The following is a 23,828-nucleotide window of genomic DNA, read 5'->3' on the forward strand; positions in this document are numbered from 1 at the left end:
GCGGCAGTGCACGGTGCGAGCAGGCGGGGAGAGAGAGGGAGAGCAAAAAAGGGATGGCATATCGTGTGCTCTAGTCGCACAGGGGCATAGGGCATATGCTAATTCTACACCGAGTCGCGTGTACAGGTGATGGATGAGGATGAGTGGATGCGGGGGAGGATGGATGCGGGGGCATAGGCGGGGGTAAATAGTAGTGATGTGCGGACGACAACAAGACAACAAGACGAGAGGGACGGACGCGGGGCAGACACCGGAGAATACCAATAGATAGGTGAATGTAAAGGAGGAACCGAGACCGCCCGGGGTGATCATACAAGACCGTCTATACGTCTTCAACGCGGGCTCTGCTGACCAGACCGTCCGACGAACCGAGGCCGGGGGAGGCTTAGATGACCTCGAAGGCCTTGCCGCCCGCTTCTGCGTCGAACTTGACGACCGCGTCGAGGCCCATGACCTGGAAGAAGGCCTTGGGGTCCATCCCCTGCGCGCTCGAGTGGTCCGTGCCCGTCTTCTTCAGCGACGCCATCGCCGCGCGGATCCCGTGCACGGCCGCGACGCAGCTCACGAGCGAGAAGACTGCCAAGCGATCGCGAATCAGCGCCCCGCCGCGCGCGCACCAGAGCCCAGCCGACACTCACTGATGATCTTCGCCCCGAGCGCCTCCGCCTCGCGGGTGGTGAACGACGGCGTGAGCCCGCCCGAGATGACGTTGACGAGCACCGGCTTGGGCGCGAGCGCCTCGATCGTGCTCGTGAGCAGATCCGCGGTGCGCACGCCCTCGATGAAGCACACGTCCGCGCCGGCGTCCGCGGCGAGCTTCAGGCGGAAGATGGCCTCGTCCATCCCGAGCACCTGCGCCGAGTCCGTGCGGCCGATGACGACGAAGTCGGACCCGCCTGGGATCGCGTCGCGCGCGGCGACGGCGGCGCGCACCCGCGTCACGAACTCCTCGCGGGAGACGACCTGCTTCCCGAGCAGGTGCCCGCAGCGCTTCGTCTGCACCTGGTCCTCGATGTGCATCGCGGCGACGCCCGCGCGCGCGTACTGCGTCACCGTGCGCGCGACCATCGCGGGCCCGCCGAACCTGTGTGCGCATTCGCGTCAGTGCCCGCGTCGATTCGTCAGTGGAGAGAGGGGGGCGTACCCGGTGTCGGCGTCCGCGATGACGGGGACGGTCGGGTCGAGGCTGCAGACCATCTGCGCGCTCTGGACGAAGTCGTTCAGGGTCGCGATCGCGAGGTCGGGCTGGCCGAGGCGGGATGCCGTGGTCGCGGCCCCACTGTGCGTACACAACCGTCAACATCGCCACGCCAAGAGAAGTGGCTAGTGGCGCCGCCACGTGACGAGGACGCACCTCTGGTACATGCAGTCGAAGCCGGCCTCGAGCGCGCAGCGTGCGCTGATGCCGTCGCAGATCCCGGGCGCAACCTAGTTTGGAGTGGCGTTAAGTGAAGGTTGATAGAGGCACAGAAGAGCGCGGGGAGTACGTACGACGATGCCGGGACGGGCGAGCATCTGCCGGAGGCGCGTCGCGGGGTTCCAGGAGAGCTCGCCCTCGAGGAAGTTCTTGGGGTCCAGGCGGGCGTTGTAGTACGGGTTCGGGCCGGCGAGGCCCATGACCGGGGCCGCTGTCTCCTCGACGGGCGAGAGGATGGGCGAGTTCAGCTCGCTGGTGGGCGTGTGCGTGGAGGGCTCGTTGGCGGAGCTGCCGAGGACGGCGGAGTTGATGGTGCTGAAGAGTTCGAGGCCCGGCATTTTGGAGAGCGTGAGGGCGAGGAGGGATGCGTAGGTCGAGCGGCGGAACGTGGTGGGAACAGTGGAGCCTTTGCGAGGCGGGAGAAGGCGGGGAAGTGCTTGGGGAGGGAGCTCGAGGCGGAGGGCGGTGGGCTGTTGGGTTCGTCTCGGAAACGACACGGCTCTTAAATGCACTCTGGCGGCTGACGGGCAGCGCGAGCCCCCGGTGGAGCTCTGGGCCTGGGCGCTGCCGGGCGCATACGGTGAGAGGCGAAGCGGGCAGTCTGATGGGGCGTTCCCGCGCAGATGGGGCAGGGAACCGGCCGCGATAGGCAGGCGGGTTCGCGCGCGAAGCGAGTGTCCGGGAGTTCGACCGGGGCTCGCGACCTTCCGCGCGCGGCGGACGGGTGCACGCAGCGGGGGTCGTTGCGGCGTTAGAGTTCGGTCTGCGCTGATGCGCCAGTACGGCCGCACCCCGCTCCTTCTCCCAAACGCGGGACTCTGACGCGCATATGGAACCCGAGGGGGAAATGCTTGGCGTGGAGCATCTACGCGGGCTGCATCGTGGAAAATGTTGGGGAGCGAAATTATTGGTTCGCCCGCTCGGAGCGGGATCAATGGACGCGCCGTTCTTACCGACGAGCGCAGACACAGCCACCCTGGACGCGCCGGCGGGGTTAATGCGGGCCCATCCGTTCGTGCTGCCAAGCCCGAAGTACGCTTCCTCATGGACCAAAGGAATTCGCCGGACGCTTCGGGCCATTCTCGCGTGGAGCGAAGGGAGAGTACGCAGTGTAACGTGTGAACACCAGGACGAGGAGCACTAGGAGCTTGTACTCCGTGTCAGTCCCTGTGGGAATGAAATATGAGCGATGGCAGTTTAGGCGATGAAGCACCACGTTAACTTTCTCATGGTGCGCACTGCGCGGGTTTCTGGACATGATGCGCTCTGCGAACTTGCCGTCGTCGAAAATCGAGGGAAATTGCGCAGTCTCGATCACTGCGCGTGACAAGGGTTCGCAACGTAAGATGGCATCGATTTCCAGAGCATTCTCCACGACCTGAGAGCTTCGGCGACCATGAGCGCCGCACGTCACGCTACGTGTACGTCGGCGTTGAGTAAAATTGCACGAGCCTGCGCTGTCGATCCACCGACGTGGTCGGGGATGTCAAGCAGACTGCAAATGGCGTGCGGTGAGGACCTGTGCACGAGCGCGGTCAGGGCGAAGATATGCGTACCTTCCCAGCGCCGCAGGTGGGCGACGACCGTATCAAGATGAGGTGCCAGGGCCACTGCAATCGTGAGAGCGTTGCTGCTAGCCAGGGTATTGCGAGGATGTTGAATGATGATACGACGGGTATCTGCCCACGACGCAGTACATGACGCCCTCCGGGAGGGCATCATCCCGAAACGCGTGGGGTGGCATGTGGCAGCAAGCTCGACGACGATGGAGGACGGAAGCACGTACGCGGCCGGAGAGGCGCCAATTTCCTCCGAGCTCAGGCGCCATCGGCGTCAAGCTTGGCGCGCTGCGTCTGTCGCTCCGACTTGGCACCTGCCACGCGACTTTGCCTCGCTCCCTCGTCCTCGCCTTGCTCCCTCGAGAGCCCCGCCAAGCATGCCTTGTACCGTGTAGATGCATGTCTGCGAGGCTACCATACGCACTCGGACCGACAATCCCATTCGGTGAGTGTCAGCAGGACAATATCACAGATCGCATCGTCGTATCGATGACTTTGGAAGTTGGGATTCTAGACGCTCCCAACCTGCCTGCTGTGAGACCTATCTCCGGGTCTCCGGAGATAGGAGCAAGTGGGTACACGCGACAATCTGTCATATGGCTTCTATCGCGTCGGACGCGGTCATGTATGCACTTGGGGCGCGTTTTAGGGCGCACACGACTCACGAGCTTGCACCAGTTTTACACAATGCCGATCGACCGCGTGTGTCTGTCATAGACAGACCCCATACAACGTTGGCAGCTGTGACCATGTGCCACAACTTCACCGCCAATTTTTGTGAGGCCGACGAACGCAAGTACCGCCTACGATTGGCAATGTTTCTTCTTCACATCCATCTTACGAACTCTCGGGCAGATGTTCTGTTTTTGATGCGACAGGAACAACGACCGACAATCCTGCCTCTTTCACCAGGAACGAGACCGGTCGATGTACGCGCCATTGTGCGGACGTCCGCCTAAACCCCGCCCCGTCACTCCTCCGCCTGAATCCGTAACCCCGCCCCATGGCCGTTACTACCGCCGGCCTCCCTCTGCACCCTCGCCGACGGCTCTCCACCCTCAGTGCGGGGCCGAATGGAGTGCGAGGGAGTTGCACCATCCCACGGGGCGGGCCTCCGCGGTGGACAGACCAGGGCGATCCTGCAGACCCCGCCCTCCCGCACGAGAGAATATGAAAGCACGGCCGAAATCGTCGCCGCTTCCCTCACACCCCGAGCTCATCCGCCCGTCTCCGCCACCTCCCCCATCGCACCCCACGTCGCATTCTGCGGTCCTACACGATGGCGAACGTTCACACCCTCACAGGTCCCGAGGTCGCTGAGCACGCAAGCCGTGATAGCTGCTGGATCATCGTTCACGGTATGCGTGCCTTCATCTATAGCTGCGTCTCCCAGGTCGTCTGACAGAATTTATAGGCAAAGTTTACGACGTGACTGACTTCTTGGACGGTATGTTATTTTGCTCCGGGGGCGCTTCTGGTTCTCACAACAGTGCTTTTGAAGAGCACCCGGGCGGGTCCAAGATCATTCTCAAGTACGCCGGAAAGGACGCAACGTGAGTGGACCATCCACTGTTATATATTTTCCCATGATCTCATGTTTGGACGCATCCAGCGAGGCATATGATCCCATTCACCCTCCGGACGCTATCACCACCAACCTTCCCGTCGAGAAACAGTGCGTCTGCTTCCTGCAACGCCAGCGCATACTCTGACATCTGTCATTTCAGCCTCGGCGCCATTGATGCCAGCACCGTTGCGAAGGTTGTAAAGGAGGTGACCGAGGAAGAGAAGATGAGGCTCGCGCTCATGGACGCGCGGCCGCCTCTCGAAAACATTATCAACATGCATGATTTCGAAAACGTTGCCAGGACGGTGCTCCCTGCGAAGTCCTGGGTATGCTCTGAATACCTTTCTGTGTGCATTGATCTCACGTGCGGCACAGGCATACTACTCTTCTGCATCCGACGATGAAATCACTCTTCGTGAGAACCGCATGGCCTACCAGAGGTTCGTTGACTAGATTTCTCACCTGACCTGTCCCTGTGTTAAATCGCTCCAGGGTTTGGTTCCGTCCACGGATCTTGCGAGATGTCTCCTCAGTTGACTGGTCACACACCATCCTCGGTCAGAAGTCGACGCTTCCCTTGTACATCGTGAGTTGTTCGGCTACCCAAGCGCACTCGCCACTCAAACACCGCACACAGTCTGCCACTGCCCTCGGCAAACTTGGCCACCCCGATGGTGAGCTTTGCCTGACCCGCGCCGCTGCCAACTACGGCGTCATTCAGATGGTCAGTCAGCCCCAGCACGCCCCCGGTGACCCGGTCTTCTCTCATGCGGCCCGCCTTTCTAGATCGCGACGCTCGCCTCCGTCTCATTCGATGACATCATGGACGCCGCGGCCCCCGGCCAGATCTTCTTCCTCCAGCTCTACGTCAACCGCGACCGCGAGATCACGCGCAAGTACGTGCAGCACGCCGAGAAGCGGGGCATCAAGGGCCTCTTCATCACTGTCGACGCGCCCCAGCTTGGTCGGCGTGAGAAGGACATGCGCATGAAGGCCGTCGACGACGATGCCGGTGCCAAGGTCCAGGAGGGGCAGTCCGATGTCAAGAAGGACCAGGGCGTTGCGCGCGCGATCTCGGTGCGTGGTCCGACCGCGCCGCTGATCAAGGCACTGAGGTGCTCGTTTTCAGTCGTTCATCGATCCTAGCCTGTCGTGGAAGGACATCCCGTGGTTCCAGAGCATCACCAAGAGTACGTTGGCTCCGTCTCTGATACGCATGCACGCTAACAATCCGCGCTCCTCTAGTGCCCATCATCCTCAAAGGTATCGGCTGCGCGGAGGACGCGGTCCTCGCATACGAGGCCGGTGTCCAGGGCATCGTTCTCTCCAACCACGGCGGTCGGCAACTCGACACCGCGCGCTCCGGCATCGAAGTCCTCGTCGAGGTCGTCACCGCCCTCCGCCTCCGCGGCTACTTCCCGGACCCCAAGTTCGAGATCTACGTCGACGGCGGTGTGCGCCGCGCGTCCGACGTCCTCAAGGCGATCGCGCTGGGCGCGTCCGCCGTCGGCGTCGGCCGGCCGTTCCTCTACGCGTTCTGCGCGTACGGACAGGAGGGCGTGGAGAAGGCGATCCAGATCTTCCGGGACGAGTTCGAGATGAACATGCGCCTGCTCGGCGCGAAGGCGATCAAGGACGTCGTGCCCGAGATGGTCGACGCGAGCTCGCTGAAGAGCCACTTCGTGATGACCCCCGAGGACAACCTCTTCAACAACACTTGTGAGCCCCATCGCCCCCGTTCGTGCCAAGACGCCGCTGACGCCGGTGTTTTTTTTTCAGACCAGCCGCTCGGGCTCGCGAAGTTCAAGGACGTCAAGGCCCGGATGTAGATTGGCGCAGGCACCGCCGCGCCCCCCGTTCGTATGTCTCCATGCATGTATACCACCCACTGCTTTTGTGCATCTCCAGCCGCCGTGTACGCTACTCTACCTTCTTGACAATCGCATCCTTCTTCCTCCTCGCGCCCACCGGAACGCCGGAACGCATCGCGCCAGGAGCAGCGACTGCAGAGTGGTGCGACTCTCGACCTCCGTGGGACCCTCCGCAGGCGGACCGTGGCGGTTGTGCGGAGGCGGCCCACGCCCCGCACCGGTTCCCGCAAGGTTCGCGCCGCCAGAGCCCACGGCGACCCGCGGTGCTCGGGCTTTGCGTCCCTGATCATCGGCTGCGGGTGGCGGACGTGGGAGCACGCGTCTGAGTGAGGCCCGGACTTGACGGAGGTGGTGGGCGCGCCAGGCGCGCTCGCACTCAGGCCTGCCTCCGCGCAGTCCGCGTGCGCCTGAATGTGGACCGGCGAACTGCGGGACGTGGCGGTCGACGTCTTCGACATGTTGCGTTGTCGTCTTGCCAAATACTGCTGGATCGCCGGTGCCCCGTTTGGACCTGTCGTCTTCGCACGCCGCTGTGGGGTCACGTCAAACGCGGCGCCGAGCTCTGAGTTGAGGACGTGCCAATATTTGAGCTCAGCAGAGGGTGGGTATCGCACAGGAGGGCTGATGCAGCGTACGACGCTGTTGCCATCGGTCTGGAACCATCGAGAAGCCCAAAAATACCCCGGAGGGAGTCGAGGGAGGACCGATGCGAGCTTGGCGGAGACGATAAGCGTGGGTTTAGCGAGCTGCAGTATCTGCGCGCGCATGCGGGCTGTCCAGTGTCCATTGCGGTACGCCTTTACGCCTGTCATACGTCTTATTGGGTTGCTATGACTTCCAGTGAGGCAAGAATATTCATATCTGCGCCAAGCGGGGGTTCGCGATCAGAGCTCCATGGGTCCAGCACCGTTCAAGTGCCGTTCGGGGCTCTTCAGTCAGATCTAAACTGAAAGCTTTGGAGTACCAAGTGTCAGATCAGCGCACCTCTGCGTCCTGCGGATAGTCGTCTTGCAGCTCAATCGTGATGTGTCGTCGTGTTGCTATCCCTGAACCTATTCACGCTCACACCAAGTGGAGTTCGAGTTGGGAAGCGGCGAGCCGCAGCGAAGCAGTGACCATTCGGAGCGCACGAAACAGCAGAATACAACGCAGCACGAGTCCATGTCCATGTCCATGTCCATATCCGAGTCCAGTCCAAATCCGAATCCAAGGCCGTATCCAGTCCGACCAGAGGATGCGCCCGCGCTGCACGGCCCAGGGAAATGTCAGCCTCCGCAGAACAAGGCGCGATCGCGATGACGACATACCATAGCCTCCGCCCTCTACGCCCTCTACGCCCGCGCGACACCGGCCTGACCCGAACGCGACGCAACGGACACGACCTTGCGCTTGGGAAGCGGAGCCACCCGCCTCCGTACGCTCGGCTGCAACCGCCCCTCGCTCCAAAGCCCGACCAGCGCGGCGGCGGCGGCTAGCTCCGTCGCGGTCCTCGCCTGCTCTTCGGGCTGCCGGAGCGCAAACACCACGCGAGGTACGTGGGCCTGCCGCTGCTCGAACGGCAGCTGGAGATGTATCGGAGTCCGCGAGGGCTTGCGCGTACTTGCTGGGGCCAGTGGAGCGTCCACGGCGGCCGTCATCTTGCCCGCGTCTTCAGTCTCAACGTCTTCGTCTTCGTCTTCGTTTTCGTTTTCGTCGTGCTCGAGCGACAGGTCATCCAGCATGGCGCAGACCTCGTTCTCCTCTTCGATGTCCATCGCATCTTCGGCCTCCTGACGCCTCTTCTCGGCATCGTCAGCCGCCTTGCGCTTCCTCCGTTCGGCCTCCCCAGCCGCCTTGCGCTTCTTCCACTCGGCTTCCTCAGCGGCGTTGCGCTTCTTCCAGGCGAGCTCTTCCGCAGCCTTGCGCTTCTCCTTTGCGCCCTCTTCAGCCTCGCGGGCCATACTCACCGGGCACGGAACGGGGCACGGCGGCGGCGGGCACAAGCCCAGCCTAGCGGTCGTCAGCCTAACGGCCGCCAGGAGAGCGAGCGCCTCGTCGACGTGCGCCCCTTCACCTCGAGGGCGGTCCACGCCGCGGGCGAGAGAGCCACTCTGCCCGCGGGAGGCCCTCTCGGTCTCACTGTCTCTGGGGTCAGCCGCACCGGAGCCGGGGGAAGAAGGAGCAGCGAGGGGTGCACGATGGAGACGACGGGCGGCGAAAGCTTGCCTGGACGCACGCGCCTGCTCGTCGCAGCGCTCCCAGAGAGCGTGCTCTAGCATGACGGCCTCCTTCCGGCCTGGGACCATGCGCCGGCCGAACGGGGTCCTGAACGCTGCGCGGGCGGTCTTGTTGTACGAAGACATAGTTGCTGAAGGTCGACGAGTGATAGAACAGAGAGGAGAGGGGAAGAGTGGTAGAAGATGAGGAAGAGAGGAAAGATGGGATGGCAGATGTCTCGAGCGACCACAGATTATAACCCCCAAGACGAGCGGAGAGTGAACATAGGAGAGTGCGGATGTCCGTGAACAGTGCGGATGTATGTGAACACAGGAGAGTGCGGAAGTCCGGTTGAGGAAGGAGCGGGAAGCAGAAAGGGTGTTCTTGCTAGGCTGAACCGCTAGGGTCGAGATTCAACCGAGTTGACCGGCTCGGGGCGGGTCATACTTGTTGATGATACTTAGCATCCATGGAGTGCCGCCTCTTGCAGGGAGAGAGGGGAACAGTCGGCTCAGACGTCGAGGATGGCGAACAGCTGAATCACGCATACTTAGTGGTGGTGGGCAAAGAAGGCGAGGAGTGACATCAGCCGCGCACGGCCAGTTTCAGCGCGCCTCCGCCTGCCTCCATACCCTGTGCCTTGTTTCTACTCCTCATACTCAAACATACGTTGTCTCTACTAGTCGCATGGATCTTCCCATATACTACACTCGTGCAGAGTACATTGAGACGGTAGGTAAATGTCTCTCTCTTCGTTCCTCGTGCTTCAAAAACAGCTGACTGTATGCGCCACTTGCAGGACACTGGGAACAAAGTCTCCCGTAGGGCCACCATCTCCGGGCCTCAGAACATCATCTTGGGAGGGAAGACTATCATTGCAAGTGGAGCGATAATCCGAGGAGACCTGCGTAGGACAGGTCCAGGACATGCGGTGGTCATCTCACTGGGGAGGTATTGTCTTATAGGGGAAGGGTGTGTAATGAGGTGAGTACCTTTCTTTATAGGCCATAAGGGTACGCATTTATGAGACATGCGCGGAAAGGCCACCGTACAAAACGTATCGCGGAAACTTCAACTACTACCCTATGAAGATCGGCGACCATGTGCACATAGGTGCAAATTCCATTGTCGAAGCTGCCACTATCGGGAATCATGTTGAGATTGGGAAGAACTGCATCATCGTATGTGTCTCATTCATGCATTCCCGGCGAACGGGCTACAACTCCCAAAGCACCTGTCCCTGTTATACCGCGTCTACCTCACCGCTTCCCATAGATTTAGGGTAGTAGCACACGGCCTGTTGTCACCATTCCCCTCCGGACGGTTCTTTGGCGACCAGTATTGACCTGTTGTCATTTGTAGGGAAAGTTCACCATTATCAAAGATTGCGCCAAGATTGCAGACAATACCGTCATCCCGCCAAATACCGTCGTACCAGCTTTAGTACTGTTCGGTGGCTCCCCGGGTGAGTATTGCTGCGTAACTTTGCACTCCCTTGGTCATAGCATCTTGTCGGCACAGGTCGGTTCATTGAAGATCTTCCGGAGTCGACACCAGAGATGGTTGAAGCTCAGACGAAGCAGTATTACACTCGCTTTCAACCTCTTCCGGCGGACAGATGACTGTTTACGTTCGCCGCCGATAATCTGCTGCTGTCAATACCCTGCCGCATCACTGGTCCGACTATGACGGCCTGCAACGTCGCTTGCAAGCTATCCGAGCGTCATGGGGCCTTCCCGTGAACATTGTCGATCTGCGCTAGCTACCTCATCAAAACGGACCCTTACCGATGGCCTGCCGCGCACCTGTTTTTGACCTGTTCAGCTGATCCCTACTTGCAGTATCGATACGCGAGCTTTCTGTGCGTACCGCCTGTAGCAGTTGATTCACGTCAATGGGATCGAATTGTGACATACACTGCCTCCACCGAGCTCCACTTAAGATAGTCTTAGCAGTGAGCAGTGAGTGCTGAGTGCTGAGTGCTGAGTGCTGAGTGCTGAGCTTGAGCACCGATGGCGCACCCTCGAGACGGTGGCCAAGCCCAATTGCATCATCAAGTTGGGCGCCAAGGCCCAGACACTGGGAGAGCGCGAGGAGCGCCCATGGCGGAACTTGTCCGCCGACGTCCGTCTTCCCTCTGCCCTGCCTGCCCCCGCACACGATCCCTTGACGCCAATGCTGCACATCGTTAGCTAACAATCGCCCTACCATCGCCGCCCCTGCGATATCTGCGACGTACTACGAGCCCCAGACCCAGCCTACTCAACTCATCCTCAAACTAAATGCAGTCCCTGCCTGGCCGCTTCATGCTCATCCATAGTCGGCTTCGCAGCCTCAGGTCATACCTCTTCCGGCACCTCAACTTCTATCGCGTACACCTACTTTTCTTGTAAGTGCCTCAGCGTTCATCTCGATTGGCATCGGGGGCGTGTGCCGCGGATTGAGGGGGAGTGAGGGATTATGGCCGTTGGAGGCCAGGGACACAGCGTGGAGGTGGGCGCCGGTACGGTGACAGCACCCACCACTTACCCGTGGGCGTCCCTGTGCGACTCTGATGCCTGCATATAGTCGCCGGAGGAAGGGCTTTTGGTGGTCGAAGAGGCTGTTCGACGGTCGAGGATGGAGGATGGACCCCGTGGGCGGAGTGAGCGACAAAGATGAACGTGGACACTGACTCTCTCGTTCCATAGCACCTTCACCCCCATCGTCTTTTCCGGAATCATATATGCCTCCAATGGCGAGTTCCCCGTCGACTACGTCGACTGCCTCTTCAACTGCGTCAGCGCGATGACTGTCTGCGGGCTCGCCACCGTGGACTTGAGCGGCTTGACGCCTTTTCAACAAGTCCTGCTGTTCATGCAGATGTGTCTCGGAAGCCCTGTGCGTCGACGAGCCGTCACTTTAGCCATGAACCACTGCTCACGTCTTCATAGGTTGTCATCTCTTGGATGATGGTTTACATTCGAAGGTGAGCATATCCTTCGCCCGTTTTTACGGCTCGCATGAGGGTGGGAGGCGTCGCGACCTATGTTAGGCGCAAACCTAGTTTATTTTCCCTTCTTCGCGTGCGCCAGTCCATTTGGCCGCGCATACGCCGAGCGCATCGTGCTGGCGAGACGAGGTTCTTGTGGTGGAAGGGGCGAACGTGCGTGGCCCGGGCCGCTCTCCGGGCCGCTCTGGCTCCGATTTTCTCGGCGCCTACACCGCGGGCCGGCAGTGGGCGTTGAGAGGCTTCGGGTGTTTTCAATCTGGGCTGCTGGTCTAGGACCATTGTTAGACCACCTGACACTTGCAATCTGTTTGCTTACTCTCTTTCTAGGTCGTTTTTTGCCAACAGGTTCCAGCGCATCGTAGAGGCCGAGCTCGCGCGCAGGGCAAACCGTTCGGCTCACATCCCGGTAGAAGTCAAAATCGAGCCGTGGTGGAAGAGGTTGATCCAATCTTTGGCGGAACCGTTGCATTCGCGTGCACGATCCCGCCATGATACCGACGAGCATGAGAGCATCAAGGGGCGCGGAGGGCGGCAATTGCGGACAGACATGATTCGGCGCGTCGAGGGCGCGCCGAAGCTTGTCGACCCCAGTGGCTGGATCAGCGAAGGAGTTTCTGACAACAAACGCGACTCATCTGCTGCGCCCGTCACGGAGAGTACTGGGGGCTCTACCAGTGGTCACAATTCCGACTCGGTTGAAAGCGATGAAAAGCGAGACAAGTTGCAGACTGAACCCAACGGCGGCGAGCCGTACGTGCTTTATAGCCTGATTTCGCCGACATTAATCTGAGAAGCATTGTCCAGGTCCGGCGGAGAGCCGCCACAGTCCCCAACACGGACGTCCATGTCCACCGCTATGGGTACGTGACCAGCTCATGATCGTCGTCCTCTTCCTGCTTATCTGAGGTTTTAGGTGGCCATCCGATTTTGCGAACGCACACATTGGGGAAGTCACAGGGTGGACCTCAGTTAGGCCGTACCCAAACGGTGGAGTTCGCTTCTACGCCTGCGGCGGTCATCGCGGAGCGTCGCTTCAACACGATCATTCAAAACCCCTACGAGGAGGAGGCTGAGATGTACGCGGACGATGCCCGTCGTAGGTATCTGTCCTATGGTCAAGAGAACGCTGATCATTAACTCAATCACATGATTTAGGTTCTTCCTCTCACCCTTCAATGCCGCGTCGCACGATGTCGCGACCAACCATGTCCCGGCCCACAATGTCTCGACCGACGATCAGTCGTGTAGGGTCCATGCCGCGCACTGGCACAATCCTGACCTCAAGCGGTGCCCCAGCCCCACCGGCGCGGGCCATCCACCGCGGCTTCGGCGGGTTCCCGATGCCGCACGTGCTACTCTCACGCTTATTCGGTCGGGCGTTCCCCGCACTAGAACGCAAGCTCACGCGTACCGTGACTATCCCGCGTACGCGTACGATCGCTTCAGAGAGGGGCTACGTGCCTCCGGGTTCTCGTGCAGTGCCGTACATCACTTTCGAAGCGACTGTGGGACACAACTCGGTCTTCCGGGCTCTCACGCAAGAGCAGCTTGAGGAGCTTGGCGGTGTGGAGTACCGTGGGCTCACGGCGCTGCTGTGGATTGTGGGCACGGTAGGTGTCTTTTTCGGCGTGGAATGATTCTTAACTCATCAAAATCACAGTACCACATAGGTCTTCAACTGTTCGGATTGACAATTATAGCCCCATACATGTCGATCAGCAGATGGGCGAGCGATTTTGTTCCTCCTGCACTGCAACGTCCGGTAAACTCGACGTGGTGCGTCGCATAATATTGCGATGAGTACCTCAAGGCTGACGCTAGATATTTTCCACAGGTATTCTCTCTTCCAGGTCGTCTCATCATACACGAATACCGGCATGTCTCTCGTAGACACCTCCATGGTTCCCTTCCAGACAGCATATCCTATGATCTTCGCCATGATCTTATTGATATTAGCCGGGAACACTGCATTCGTAAGTCCACTCGTTCGTTCGTTGGGCGTCTTAGTAGCTGATCGGCATTTCCAGCCTGTATTGTAAGCTCGTTTGTTTCAGTTCCTGTACTGTGCTCACCTCCCGCCTCCCTCGCCCTCGCGGCCTCAGCTTACGTCTAGATATGTGGGTTTGAGCGCCGCTCTCAGCTGAGGTGATCTTATTGATGACCCCTCTAGCTGGATCTTGTCCAAAATAGTCCCTAGAAAGTCTCGCCTGGCTGAGACGCTCCAATTCCTCCTAGACCATCCTCGACGATGCTTCGTGTACCTGTTTCCGTCCCACCAGACTTGGTTTTTGTTCACCGTCCTAGTTTTTCTCAAGTGAGTACCATTCTGCTTATCTCTGAATTACACACTAACCTTCAGCAAGCTTCACGGACTGGTTCTTCTTCCTGGTGCTCGACATCGGCAACCCGGCGATGGACTCGATCCCCCTCGGGACGCGGTTTGCCATCGGCCTTCTCCAAGCTTCGGCCGTGCGTGCTGCTGGCTTTGGGACTGTCTCACTATCCGTCCTTGCACCTGCTGTTAAGTGAGTGATCTTAAGATGTCTGACCATGATGTGATTGACGATTTTGTCCAGGGTACTGTACGTTCTAATGATGTACGTTAGTGTCTGTGAGTGGTCCATTTCCAGCTCTGAATGCGTGCGCTCACGACCACTTCCAAGACCCGGTCGCCATGAGCGTTCGTTCCACGAACGTGTACGAGGAAAAATCGCTTGGGGTATTTAACGACGAAGGGTCGCTGGAGGAAGAGAGCTTCAATCCTAGCGGGAGCCGTGCTGCGGTGTGGGGTCGGTACCTTGCCATGCACGCGCGCAGACAGTTGTCTTTCGGTAAGTGGTTGTGTGATCGATACCACAAGTATCAAACGTTGACTTGTGCATCAGATATGTGGTGGCTCGGCTTGGCTCTGTTCCTCGTCTGCATTATTGAGAAAGATGGTCTCGACGATACAGCCAACGCCACGTGGTTCAACATTTTCACCATCAGTAGGTTTTCTCCCCTCTGGTGAAATAAACCATGAATTCACTGACGCATTTTGATTCGCAGTCTTCGAGCTTGTCTCCGCCTACAGTTCCGTTGGGCTGAGCTTGGGCATTCCAACCGTGAGCTTTGCGTGAACCTCACTTCGGTTCCATGCTCATTTCGCTGCAGGAAAATTACTCGTTCTCTGGCGCCCTTCGCCCCCTCTCCAAGCTCATCATATGCGCCGTCATGCTGCGTGGCCGCCATCGCGGTCTTCCCGTCGCGATCGATCGCGCCGTCATGCTCCCGTATGAGTTCAAGGAGGGCTTCGACGAGTTCGGCGAGGCCCAGGACTTCCCCGGTCCCCGTCCCTCGCGCGAGACCTCTACGAACGGCGGGTTCCCGTCTGACTGGAGATCCAGCGACTACGCGACGACCACCGACGGGGCTCCGGACGCGGTCTCGCGCGCGGCAAGCGGCCAGCTGGTGGAGAAGGAGAAGCCCGCGGAGGACCTGAACCTGTTGAGCGCGTCCGGGATCGATCGTCCGGAGCAATCGTCCGGGCGCGGGCGGGATGCGACCCCGCGCAGGCCACGGCGCGGGTCGGTGCTCTTCACCAGCTCTGCGACCGCTGGCCCTGGTGGAAGTGGCGCGGGCGCTGGGGCGGGGACGACGGGGGGCAGCGCGTTGCGCAGCACGATGGATGAGCGGACGGAGCGGATCGTGCACGAGCTCGCGCAGCGGGGTGGGCTCATGGGTTGAGTGCATGCTTGGGGTTGTGTATGCGCTATGTACGAGTAAGTGGCCGCTGGTGGTGCACAACATGGGTGGGATGCTATAGACATTAGACTATGTGCCTGGATGGACGCTGGATTCTGGATACGATTTCAAACTAGTTGCTCCGTAGTACCCGATGTATGACCCTTATGATACCTAGCTACACTACTGATCGATTCTATTCTGTCACGTCAACCGTGGCCTATTAGTGGATGAGACGGTGCTGACTGCGGAGTGTTTGAAGTCGGTAGTTGCCGGACACGCCGGCACGCGCGTCACGGAGTCTGCGCGTCCCTCCGACCGGGCTTTCCGTCCTCCTGCTCTCGACCGTCATCATGAGGCCCACGGGCTCCCCGGTTCTCTTCTTCGCCCTTCGACAGCGACCCATCGTTTTCGGCCACGCACGGACACTCTCTTCATTCGCCCTCTCCACCTCAACGCCTCCTCCAACACACGCCTCCCCGTCCCTCCAACTCTTCGCCGCCTTCGCGCGCAGGCGAACCTTCGCGACAGTCAGCCCGACCACCCCTCCCCCGTCCGAAAGCGCAGATGCGCATCCCTCACCTGCCTCGCCCTCACCCTTCGCACCCCCAAACACCGAGCCCGAGGTGTACCACGGCCCGCTCGCGGGCACCTTCCGCCGGCTGAAGCTCTTCTCGCTCTCCTCGCTCACCCTCACCTTCATCATCTCCCCCTTCTTCTTCCTCCTCGAGACCACCGCCGCCATTCCGCTCGCCGGCCGCGCCGCCCTCGCCGGCATCGCCGTCGGCACCTCCGGCCTCTCCACCGCCATCGTCGCCTGGTGCGGCCGCCCGTACGTGACCGTCCTCCGCCGGCTCCCCGCGCCGAGCCCGGACGGCGCGGAGACGGTGGAGATGACGACGCTCACGCTCGGGCTCAGGGAGCGCGTCACGACGGTGTACGACGCCGCGTTCCTCGTCCCGACGAGCCGGCCGTTCGCGGCGTGGGAGCTCGCGGCCGCGTTCCGCCTGCCCGCGGGCGAGACCGCGGCCGCGCGCGCGGCGGGGCTGCTCCCGCGCGAGGAGACCGTCGCGGAGACGCGGACGGGGGCGGGGGACGTGCTCGGGAGCTGGGTCGTCAGCTGGGACGAGCACGGGGAGGGGACGTGCCGCGAGGTCGGCAAGGTCGTCCGGTGAGTCCGCCGCTCTCTCTGGCGCGTGTGGAGGGCGGGGTTGAACGAGGGGCGGGCGTGCCGTTTTCTTTCCCGTTTTGCAGGTACTTCAACGTGCACCAGGAGCTGTTGAGCCGGCCCATACAGCAGCACCGGAGCTAGGGTTGGGCTTTTGGTGGTCGCGTGACATGTGAGTGTTCATCTTTTCGGTGCGTAGGCAGGCGTTGACCCGAGGACAGTATGTTACAGCTTGGGATAATATGCTCTTCTTTCGACACTCCCCTCACCTGTCGGACTCGTCGCTCCAGCATGAGACTATGTTTCGCCCCTTTGCTCCCCGGATTTCACTCTGCCTCGCCACGAGCATTGAAGTTTGTCCTCAGTCGAGTTCAAATCATCTGTGGTACCATGGTTTTACTGAGGAGACGGGGTTATATGCGTTCAGAGATGCCACGGAGGGCAGCGTGAAGGATCGGGGGACGGGTGAAGGTAGTCCTCACGTGATCGTGCCTCTGCATGTGGAGGGCGTTGATCTGTGTAGTAGCTCGAACTCAATACATTCTGGACGGTTGAGCGAAATCCACATCCAGTGACCGTTTGAAGTGCCCAAGAATCTTCAAGATACGCGTTTTGTTGCTTCATGTGCCAGTAGCCAGTATAACGCCATGTTTCTTGTATCGCACGTAAGTGAGTGTGAAATCCCTTGTGCACATATATTGACTCATATATACGGTATGTTACAGCTGATCATGTTGCTTCATGTTTCTTCATGCCGTTTTTTTTTGCGGGGGATCCAAGTACTTAGGAGTCGTCTTCTGCGTTGTCCGTCTTTGGGTGTAATCCCCATGTATCCCATTCTACTCTGAGCTGATCGGTCTGCGGGGGCAACTTTACGCCCCATGTCACCGCATAGTGTGCAAGAGTGAGGTCAAGCTCCTCAATCTCGTCCAGCATTTCAAGCCGCGACATTCTATGTAGGCTGTCAGGAGCACGTCGCATCTCAACGACGACGGAAACACACCTTTCCAGCTCAGCACTCGGAACGTATTCTCGTCGGATGTCCTTCAAAGTCAACGCCTTCGCCGTCTGCCAACCGATGTCCGTGAACCGCTTCGGAAGAGATTCTACCGTGGGGTACGGCTTCACTCCTGGCAAGGAGATGTTTCTGGCCTGGGAGAGGGGGGCACGTTCAAGTTCAGTTCTCGCGAGCGCAGACACAGACCACAAACACTCACCGCGAGGTGGTTGCGCATGACTGACCCGAACGCGTCCTCGAGCGCGAACATCTCGTACACGATGCACCCAAGCACCGCGCCGCCCTCCGTCGCTGCGAGCGCGGAGAAGAAGTCGGTGAACCACTTGAGGACCGCGGTCGAGTCCGCGGGCTCCATGTACGCGAGCACGCACTCGAACAGCAGCACCGTCGGCAGCGTCGGGTCCAGCAGCGGCGCGAGCAGCGGCTCGAGCGTCTCCGACGGCGGCCGCCGGAGGTCGGTGGCGAGCAGGTGGTAGACCGGGGAGTGCACCGTCGTCCCGCCGTTATCTGCGGGTGGTCTGAGCGCGCGCGTTCTGCGGGTGCGACGAGGGGGTCGAGAAAGACCGACCGAACGAGAGGTTGGCGAGCCCGCCGAGCGGTTCGTGGAGGACGGCGTGCTTCCGGATGGCCATCGCCTTCTTGGTCGTGTTCTCCGGGAAGTCGATCTCGACGTACCGCGCGACCGCGTCCTTCCTCGGGCCAGCCTGCCTACATGCGCGCCGGTCAGTCATTGTGCGTTCACCCTCTCACCACCACCCTTTCGCTCTCTCTCGCTCAACGCACCGCGAGCCGCCAGAAGCGCGTGTCGCTGCCGGCGCCGAGGCTGACGACCTGGGCGCCGCGCGGGCAGCGGGCGAGCCACGCGCCGAGGAGGCCGTCGACGGCCTCCGAGCGCACGTACGTCCCGATGTTGATCAGCGGCGGGCGCGGCGGCTGCAGGTGCGCGCGCGGGACGAAGGGGGCGAGGAACGGGTCGGCGAGGTAGCCGCGCTGCACGGCGGAGAAGCGCGCGAGCACGGCGTCCCCGTCCGTCGCGCGGATCGCGGAGTCGCCGCCCGGGGCGCGGCCGCTCGGGTGGTACATTTCTTTCTTCCTGTGGTGCTGGTGCAGTGGGGCGCGGAGGAGGTGAGTCGGGCACGAAGCGCGAGCGGGAGGAGGTCGTGGTTCGGGGAGAGAGGGAGGAGCGCGGTTCGGTTTGGGAGCGGCGCGGTTGAAGCGGCAAGCCGGCCCGCGGTGCTGACGTAAGTGCCGGAGAGCAGCGCGTTGTGCTGGCTCGCGGCGCGTGCAGAGACCTGGCGTGCCCTCTCCCCGTCCCCGTCCTCGACGCCCCGCCCACCATGAGTATGCCTCTCGTTGCTCCCGTCTTTCCCGAGGGAAAGGCGCCTCTCCCGCCCGGCGTGTCGGAAGAAGAGCGCCAGGCGTTCTTCGAGGCCCAAAAGTACCAGAAATGGATGACGGTGGGCATGGAGTCTTGCGTGGCCAAGGCCGTCATGGGTACCGCTGCAGGTCTGTGCTGTCTACTTTCTGGGCCCTGAAGCAGCAAGTTGAGACTGTGCCCCCGCGCCATCCAGGATTCGCCATGGGAGGCTTCTTCTCGCTCATGAACAGCGCGTTCCAGTACGAGGACCCGCTCCTGCGCTCCAATCTCTCCGCGTCGCAGAAAGCCCGCGAAGTCTTTGCCGAGATGGGTCGCGGGGTGTACAGGCAGGGGAAGGGCTTTGCGAAGGTCGCCGGGCTGTTTGCGGGCATCGAGTGCGCCGTCGAGTCGGTGAGCAATATGCATCTATCCCCTGCGGTCTGCAGGCGTCGCTCATGCCGGGACAGTATCGAGCCAAGAACGACATCTACAACTCGCTGGGCGCGGGCTTTCTCACCGGCGGTGTCCTCGCGCGAAATTCTGGGCCACGAGCAGCGGTGGGCGGAGGGATCGCGTTCGCCGCGTTCTCTGGTGCCATCGACCTCTTCCTTCGAAGAGAGACTTCTGAGTGAGTGTCCCGTTCGTTTTGCGTGGGGCGGGTTGGGCTGACGCAGTGTGCAGCGAGGACTGACGCATAGACATCTGCTACATCTACACGCACCTAAGTTATTCATGTATAATACCACCACTAATCACCTACCTGTCTGCTCGCTCCCACATCGAGTCTGGAGAGGTTCCTTCACAAATTCGGCCGAGGGTATGACATCTCAACTGTCCGCAGGAGCAGTGCCATCAGTTGCGGTCAACTTTCATCTCAATCGCGCCACAACACCGTACTCAGGCGGCAGGCGGGTGCGCGTTGGTGAGGATATTGGGCTGGTACTGCTGAGCACGCCAGATAGCACATATAATGATAGAGTGCTACTATTACAAATATCCAAGAGTACAACACCAATGATGCTTACATTGATCACGCTCCAGTCCCACTGGGCCCTAGCCGCCGGACCACACGCGTGCCCACAACCGTCCATACCCATCGCCCCAAACAGCACAGCCCCGAGCCGCCCTCGCTCGCCCGCCTGTCCGTCATCGGGAACGCTCCCAAGCTCGCCGGTCTCAGCGCGGCCCGCAGCTTCCCGTGCTCACGCACATGACTCGCCAGTTCCATCGCAGCGGTGAACTTTCCGACGTCGAACCGCCCGTTGGGCCTCCTGAAGGAGCCTCCCGCGCCGTAGCCAGCGGCCCGGTACGCGGCGCGCAGGCTCTGCAGGAGCGCGTGCACGACCGCGTCGACGGGGTGGGCCTGCGACGGCGCGCCGGGCAGGTGGAACCGGAGCAGGACCTGGCAGCCGCCCTTGCGGCGGACGACGATCCCCTGCTCGCCGTGCACGATCGACGTCCTGAGCGCTCCTCGGACGGCTGGCGCGGGCACGGCCTGGCTGTAGCGTCCGCCCGCGCGGAAGTGGCTGTCGTGCAGGTAGCCGGGCTCGAAGTAGCGGCGCATGAAGTCGTCGAGGGACGGGCCGAACAAGTTCGAAGGGGCGTGCCGGAGCAGGAGGTAGAGGAGAGAGTGGACGAAGGACTCGAGGTCGTCCGAGACCTTGGGGCCAGCGAAGTGTGGTTGTGTAAAGCGTCGTGCGGCCGCGAAGCGGATGGGGATCTGTGCGAGAGCGATGTGAGCCGACGTTTGGACGCGAGCTCCAGAGCGGGGGACCGGGGACTCACGTCGTGGACGTATCCGCTGTGCTGTTCGTCGCTCTCCATAGCCTCGTTGTGTTTCAAACCCAGGCGGGCGGTGGTGGACCAGTCGCCTAGGATTGGGATGTACTCATAGCACCGCACGCCGTCTTTCTTGGACGACTTCTTCCACAGCATCATGTTGTCCGGGGAGACGTTCCCATGCAGGAGCTTCATGCCAAGTGCGACTTCGTGGGCTGCATCGCTAAAATCAGCACACGGACGGCAAGGACGGCACGCCAACTCACCTCCCACGAGCTTTTCGAACGCCTGCAACAACCCTGCCGTGTTCTCAAAGCCATCCTCCACCAAGACACACACCTCCTCCGTCGCCAATCGGTAGTGCCTCCGGACCTGCAGTGGGCAAGATAGCAGACCGCCGCCGCCGCCCTCCACTCCCGCCCTCTCCGCGACCCACGCCGCCGCCATCGACGTCGCCCGCCACCCGACATCGCCGTGGCACACGAGCGTCGGCACGTTCCCAACCACCCTAACGTTGAGCGCGTCGAGGACGTCCCCCTCGCGCAGCGCCCCCTCGCGGTCCACCACCCGGTACGTGTCCTTCACGTACACGAACCGCGGCCGCCACCCGCCCCCGCCCGGCGCCGCCTCCCCCGCACGGACGTGCACGCCGACGTACCCGCACGTGCCCCCGCGGAAGAGGTTCCGGGAGACGTAGTGCGGCTCCCCCACGAACACCCGGTCCTCGCCGACCCGCAGCCCCCACCACCGCGCGCGCGGGTCCGCGAGCGACGCCGCGAATGCCGCCGCCGCGACGTCCGGCGCGGGGTCGTCGGGGGCCGCACGCGCGACGGCGGCGCAGAGCCGCATGAAGTGCGCGGCGGGCGAGTCGCGTGCGACCGCGCGCGCGGACGGGTCGTGGCCGCGCGCGGCGGCGCCCAAGCGCGAGTAGAGGCGGACGAAGCGCGCGAGGCGCGCGTGCGCGACGGGTTCAGTCGTCTCGAACCCGGAGTGGTCCCAGTGGACGACGCGGGCGGAGGTCCCGAAGGCGACGACGGTGTAGACGTCGCGGCGCTGCTGGTGCGCGAAGATCTCGCGCGCGCAGGCTTCGGAGCGGCGGTACGCGGCGAGGAGGGTGGTTGGGTCCGCGTCGGGGGCGGCGAGGTCGAACGGGTCGCGGTCGCGGAGCTCGATGAGGAGCTCGACTTGGCTCCAGCTGGTTGGCGCGCCGGGCTCGGGGTGGTCGTCCGAGTAGTAGAGAGCCAGGTCGGTGGGGGCGGTGGTTGGGTCGGCGGCATCGGGCTGGGCGAGACGGTGGGATACGCAGACTATGTGGTCGATTGCTGCCGAAGACTTTATTGTGGAGTACAACTTGGGTGGAGGTTGAGGTGAGGGCTCGAGAGTTGGTCTGGAGACAGACGTACCTTGGCTCGGACCTCATCTAGGACCCCAACCATTTCTTCCGTCGCCCTCACCTCCTCGGGGGGCTTGAATGTGGTATCTGCCATAAGGAGGTCGAGCCCATCGGTGGATGAAAGTAGTTTCTTGAGGACGACCTCGAAGGGAGTGGTCACCATTCTGTACTTGAGTAACTTGAGCTCATCGCTCATGTTTGTGGTTTGTGGTTGAATCGTGATAGGGTGGAGAGTGGTCAAGAGGAAGAGGGGAGAATGACAGACTGGATGGTAGCAGTACACTGTACAGGAGGGTGTGCGGAATGCCGCAGAGCGGCTGGTTGACCAAGAGCAAGACGCGTCGAACGCGACTCGGCACAATGCGTGTTTAAATGTAGGCGCTTTCACCCCGAGGCATGACCGCCCCGACTCCCGAGCCGCGCCATCCGCTCCGAGGTCACGAAACACTTTTATAGCAATCAAAGAGCACGGTTACGACGTACATTTTCCAGACGTGAGCCATTTAAAACATGGAATCTGCCGGGAGACCGGGAAGGCGACTACTGACCACCCTTCCACCTTGGATGACGGCGAACAGATGGTCCTCAGGGTAGTCGAGTATCGTCACGTCTTCGAGAGGGTTCTTGTCCAGGACGAGAAAGTCGGCGTAGCTCCCTACAGCGATGGAGCCCAGCCTGGAGTCCCGCAGCATCTCAGCTGAAGGAGAGGTAAGGACTATGCAGAACCACTTCATCGAGCAGCACCCACCAGCATTTGTTGTCGCGTGTCTCAGCACTTTGTCTGACGAAAGAACCTTGCTACGAACAGTGAACTGTCCTTGGTCTGAGTCATACGTTATACTCTGATAATTTGCGCCCATACCTCCTCTGTCTGCAGGGCATGCATCGAAGTGAGCAGGTCTGAGCCACTGTGATGTCAAAAGTCAGCATCGCGCGCGCATCAACTAAAGCGAGGCCGACCACTAACTAGCATATGGTGACCTCGGCTTCGTCCGCGATCTTCAGTGCCTCGAGACCGCGTGACATGACTTGCTCGTTCTTTGCCTTCCCATCGAGAGGGAGAAAATCTTCGAATGGTGGCCGGACCATGATGCCGTAGCAAGCCAGTGTTGGGGTCAAGTAGACACCCTTTTCTGCCATCCTGCAAGACGAACTCAATGTGCCGTACGTGGGGACAACGAAACCCGACGTACAACTCGGCGGTCTGCCGGCTGATGAGATTGCCATGTTCAATCCCTCGGACACCATTGTTGATGGCGTGCCGCACCGATTCGTCGGTGTAGGCGTGCGCAGTAGCTGTGCTATGTATGAGCATCTGCTGGCAGGCCGGGTCCAACGTACTGTGGATGTTACCCATCTGCTTGCAGGTCGTGTGATCGCCTGTATCTCTTCAGCGGTAAACTGCACGGTCTCGATGGCGTCCTGCGTTCTTTCTTAGCAGATCGACCAAGGACGCGATCTGCATGTTTTTACCGTCGGAGAAGCAACGCCGCCCCCACACATGATCTTGATGAAGTTCGCTCCCCCTTTCAGCTCCTCGCGGGTTGCCTTGAGCACTGCGGGACGCCATCGCAAGTGCGCCCGAGAGACTGACTGTGTCCGCCGCAACATCCGGTGTTATTGGTGGTTGCAGCGCCGAAGTCTGCATGTCCACCTACGGAAGAACCGTGAGCTGGGGTCAAGACAACCGGGTTGTTAACGGAGTTGATCCTACCAGTTTGCGAAAGCGCCTTCCCGCATTGATACAGGCGAGGCCAACAATAAGGCCTTCTGCGAGAGCGTTCGCAA

At 60.9% G+C, this 23,828-nt stretch overlaps 9 protein-coding genes across 9 annotated transcripts; 5 read left to right on the forward strand and 4 right to left on the reverse strand.

The window, feature by feature from the left end:
- Positions 1-385: 385 nt before the first annotated feature.
- On the reverse strand, positions 386-1,755 carry BXZ73DRAFT_87845 (Phosphoenolpyruvate/pyruvate domain-containing protein; the record flags this gene model as incomplete). The annotated part of the gene is made up of 5 exons (XM_048024737.1): positions 386-576; positions 639-1,084; positions 1,145-1,279; positions 1,355-1,428; positions 1,492-1,755. The coding sequence occupies 5 exons, from the start codon at positions 1,753-1,755 to the stop codon at positions 386-388; spliced, it is 1,110 nt and encodes a 369-aa protein (XP_047881429.1).
- A 2,500-nt stretch (positions 1,756-4,255) lies between these two features.
- BXZ73DRAFT_87846 (glyoxylate dehydrogenase) lies at positions 4,256-6,372 on the forward strand (the record flags this gene model as incomplete). The annotated part of the gene is made up of 12 exons (XM_048024738.1): positions 4,256-4,334; positions 4,391-4,423; positions 4,478-4,529; positions 4,589-4,651; positions 4,704-4,869; positions 4,919-4,983; positions 5,036-5,129; positions 5,181-5,267; positions 5,330-5,620; positions 5,673-5,733; positions 5,789-6,262; positions 6,323-6,372. The coding sequence occupies 12 exons, from the start codon at positions 4,256-4,258 to the stop codon at positions 6,370-6,372; spliced, it is 1,515 nt and encodes a 504-aa protein (XP_047881430.1).
- A 1,373-nt stretch (positions 6,373-7,745) lies between these two features.
- On the reverse strand, positions 7,746-8,354 carry BXZ73DRAFT_97593 (uncharacterized protein; the record flags this gene model as incomplete). Its single annotated transcript, XM_048027416.1, has 1 exon — positions 7,746-8,354. The coding sequence occupies one exon, from the start codon at positions 8,352-8,354 to the stop codon at positions 7,746-7,748; it is 609 nt and encodes a 202-aa protein (XP_047881431.1).
- A 943-nt stretch (positions 8,355-9,297) lies between these two features.
- Positions 9,298-10,232, forward strand: BXZ73DRAFT_87847 (dynactin subunit P25; the record flags this gene model as incomplete). The annotated part of the gene is made up of 5 exons (XM_048024739.1): positions 9,298-9,342; positions 9,410-9,594; positions 9,653-9,791; positions 9,973-10,075; positions 10,132-10,232. The coding sequence occupies 5 exons, from the start codon at positions 9,298-9,300 to the stop codon at positions 10,230-10,232; spliced, it is 573 nt and encodes a 190-aa protein (XP_047881432.1).
- A 660-nt stretch (positions 10,233-10,892) lies between these two features.
- BXZ73DRAFT_40825 (cation transport protein-domain-containing protein) lies at positions 10,893-15,328 on the forward strand (the record flags this gene model as incomplete). Its single annotated transcript, XM_048018651.1, has 15 exons — positions 10,893-10,999; positions 11,301-11,490; positions 11,544-11,578; positions 11,930-12,356; positions 12,509-12,698; positions 12,758-13,212; positions 13,263-13,378; positions 13,437-13,595; positions 13,773-13,916; positions 13,966-14,127; positions 14,179-14,213; positions 14,266-14,433; positions 14,488-14,589; positions 14,651-14,706; positions 14,756-15,328. 15 exons carry the CDS (start codon positions 10,893-10,895, stop codon positions 15,326-15,328), a joined length of 2,919 nt encoding a protein of 972 aa, XP_047881433.1.
- A 350-nt stretch (positions 15,329-15,678) lies between these two features.
- BXZ73DRAFT_41250 (uncharacterized protein) lies at positions 15,679-16,500 on the forward strand (the record flags this gene model as incomplete). The annotated part of the gene is made up of 1 exon (XM_048018741.1): positions 15,679-16,500. One exon carries the CDS (start codon positions 15,679-15,681, stop codon positions 16,498-16,500), a length of 822 nt encoding a protein of 273 aa, XP_047881434.1.
- Positions 16,501-17,276: 776 nt separating this feature from the next.
- Positions 17,277-18,594, reverse strand: BXZ73DRAFT_40982 (leucine carboxyl methyltransferase; the record flags this gene model as incomplete). The annotated part of the gene is made up of 5 exons (XM_048018677.1): positions 17,277-17,445; positions 17,497-17,645; positions 17,711-18,018; positions 18,080-18,215; positions 18,295-18,594. The coding sequence occupies 5 exons, from the start codon at positions 18,592-18,594 to the stop codon at positions 17,277-17,279; spliced, it is 1,062 nt and encodes a 353-aa protein (XP_047881435.1).
- Positions 18,595-18,848: 254 nt separating this feature from the next.
- On the forward strand, positions 18,849-19,559 carry BXZ73DRAFT_97596 (mitochondrial import inner membrane translocase subunit TIM22; the record flags this gene model as incomplete). Its single annotated transcript, XM_048027417.1, has 4 exons — positions 18,849-19,017; positions 19,083-19,279; positions 19,336-19,496; positions 19,550-19,559. 4 exons carry the CDS (start codon positions 18,849-18,851, stop codon positions 19,557-19,559), a joined length of 537 nt encoding a protein of 178 aa, XP_047881436.1.
- Positions 19,560-19,765: 206 nt separating this feature from the next.
- Positions 19,766-22,236, reverse strand: BXZ73DRAFT_97597 (uncharacterized protein; the record flags this gene model as incomplete). The annotated part of the gene is made up of 6 exons (XM_048027418.1): positions 19,766-19,813; positions 20,079-20,588; positions 20,654-20,862; positions 20,914-21,019; positions 21,080-21,997; positions 22,051-22,236. The coding sequence occupies 6 exons, from the start codon at positions 22,234-22,236 to the stop codon at positions 19,766-19,768; spliced, it is 1,977 nt and encodes a 658-aa protein (XP_047881437.1).
- Between the last annotated feature and the right edge of the window lie 1,592 nt (positions 22,237-23,828).

This window comes from Epithele typhae (genome assembly GCF_022376455.1).
Source record: "Epithele typhae strain CBS 203.58 chromosome Unknown BXZ73scaffold_5, whole genome shotgun sequence".
Taxonomy (NCBI): Eukaryota; Fungi; Basidiomycota; class Agaricomycetes; order Polyporales; family Epitheliaceae; genus Epithele; species Epithele typhae.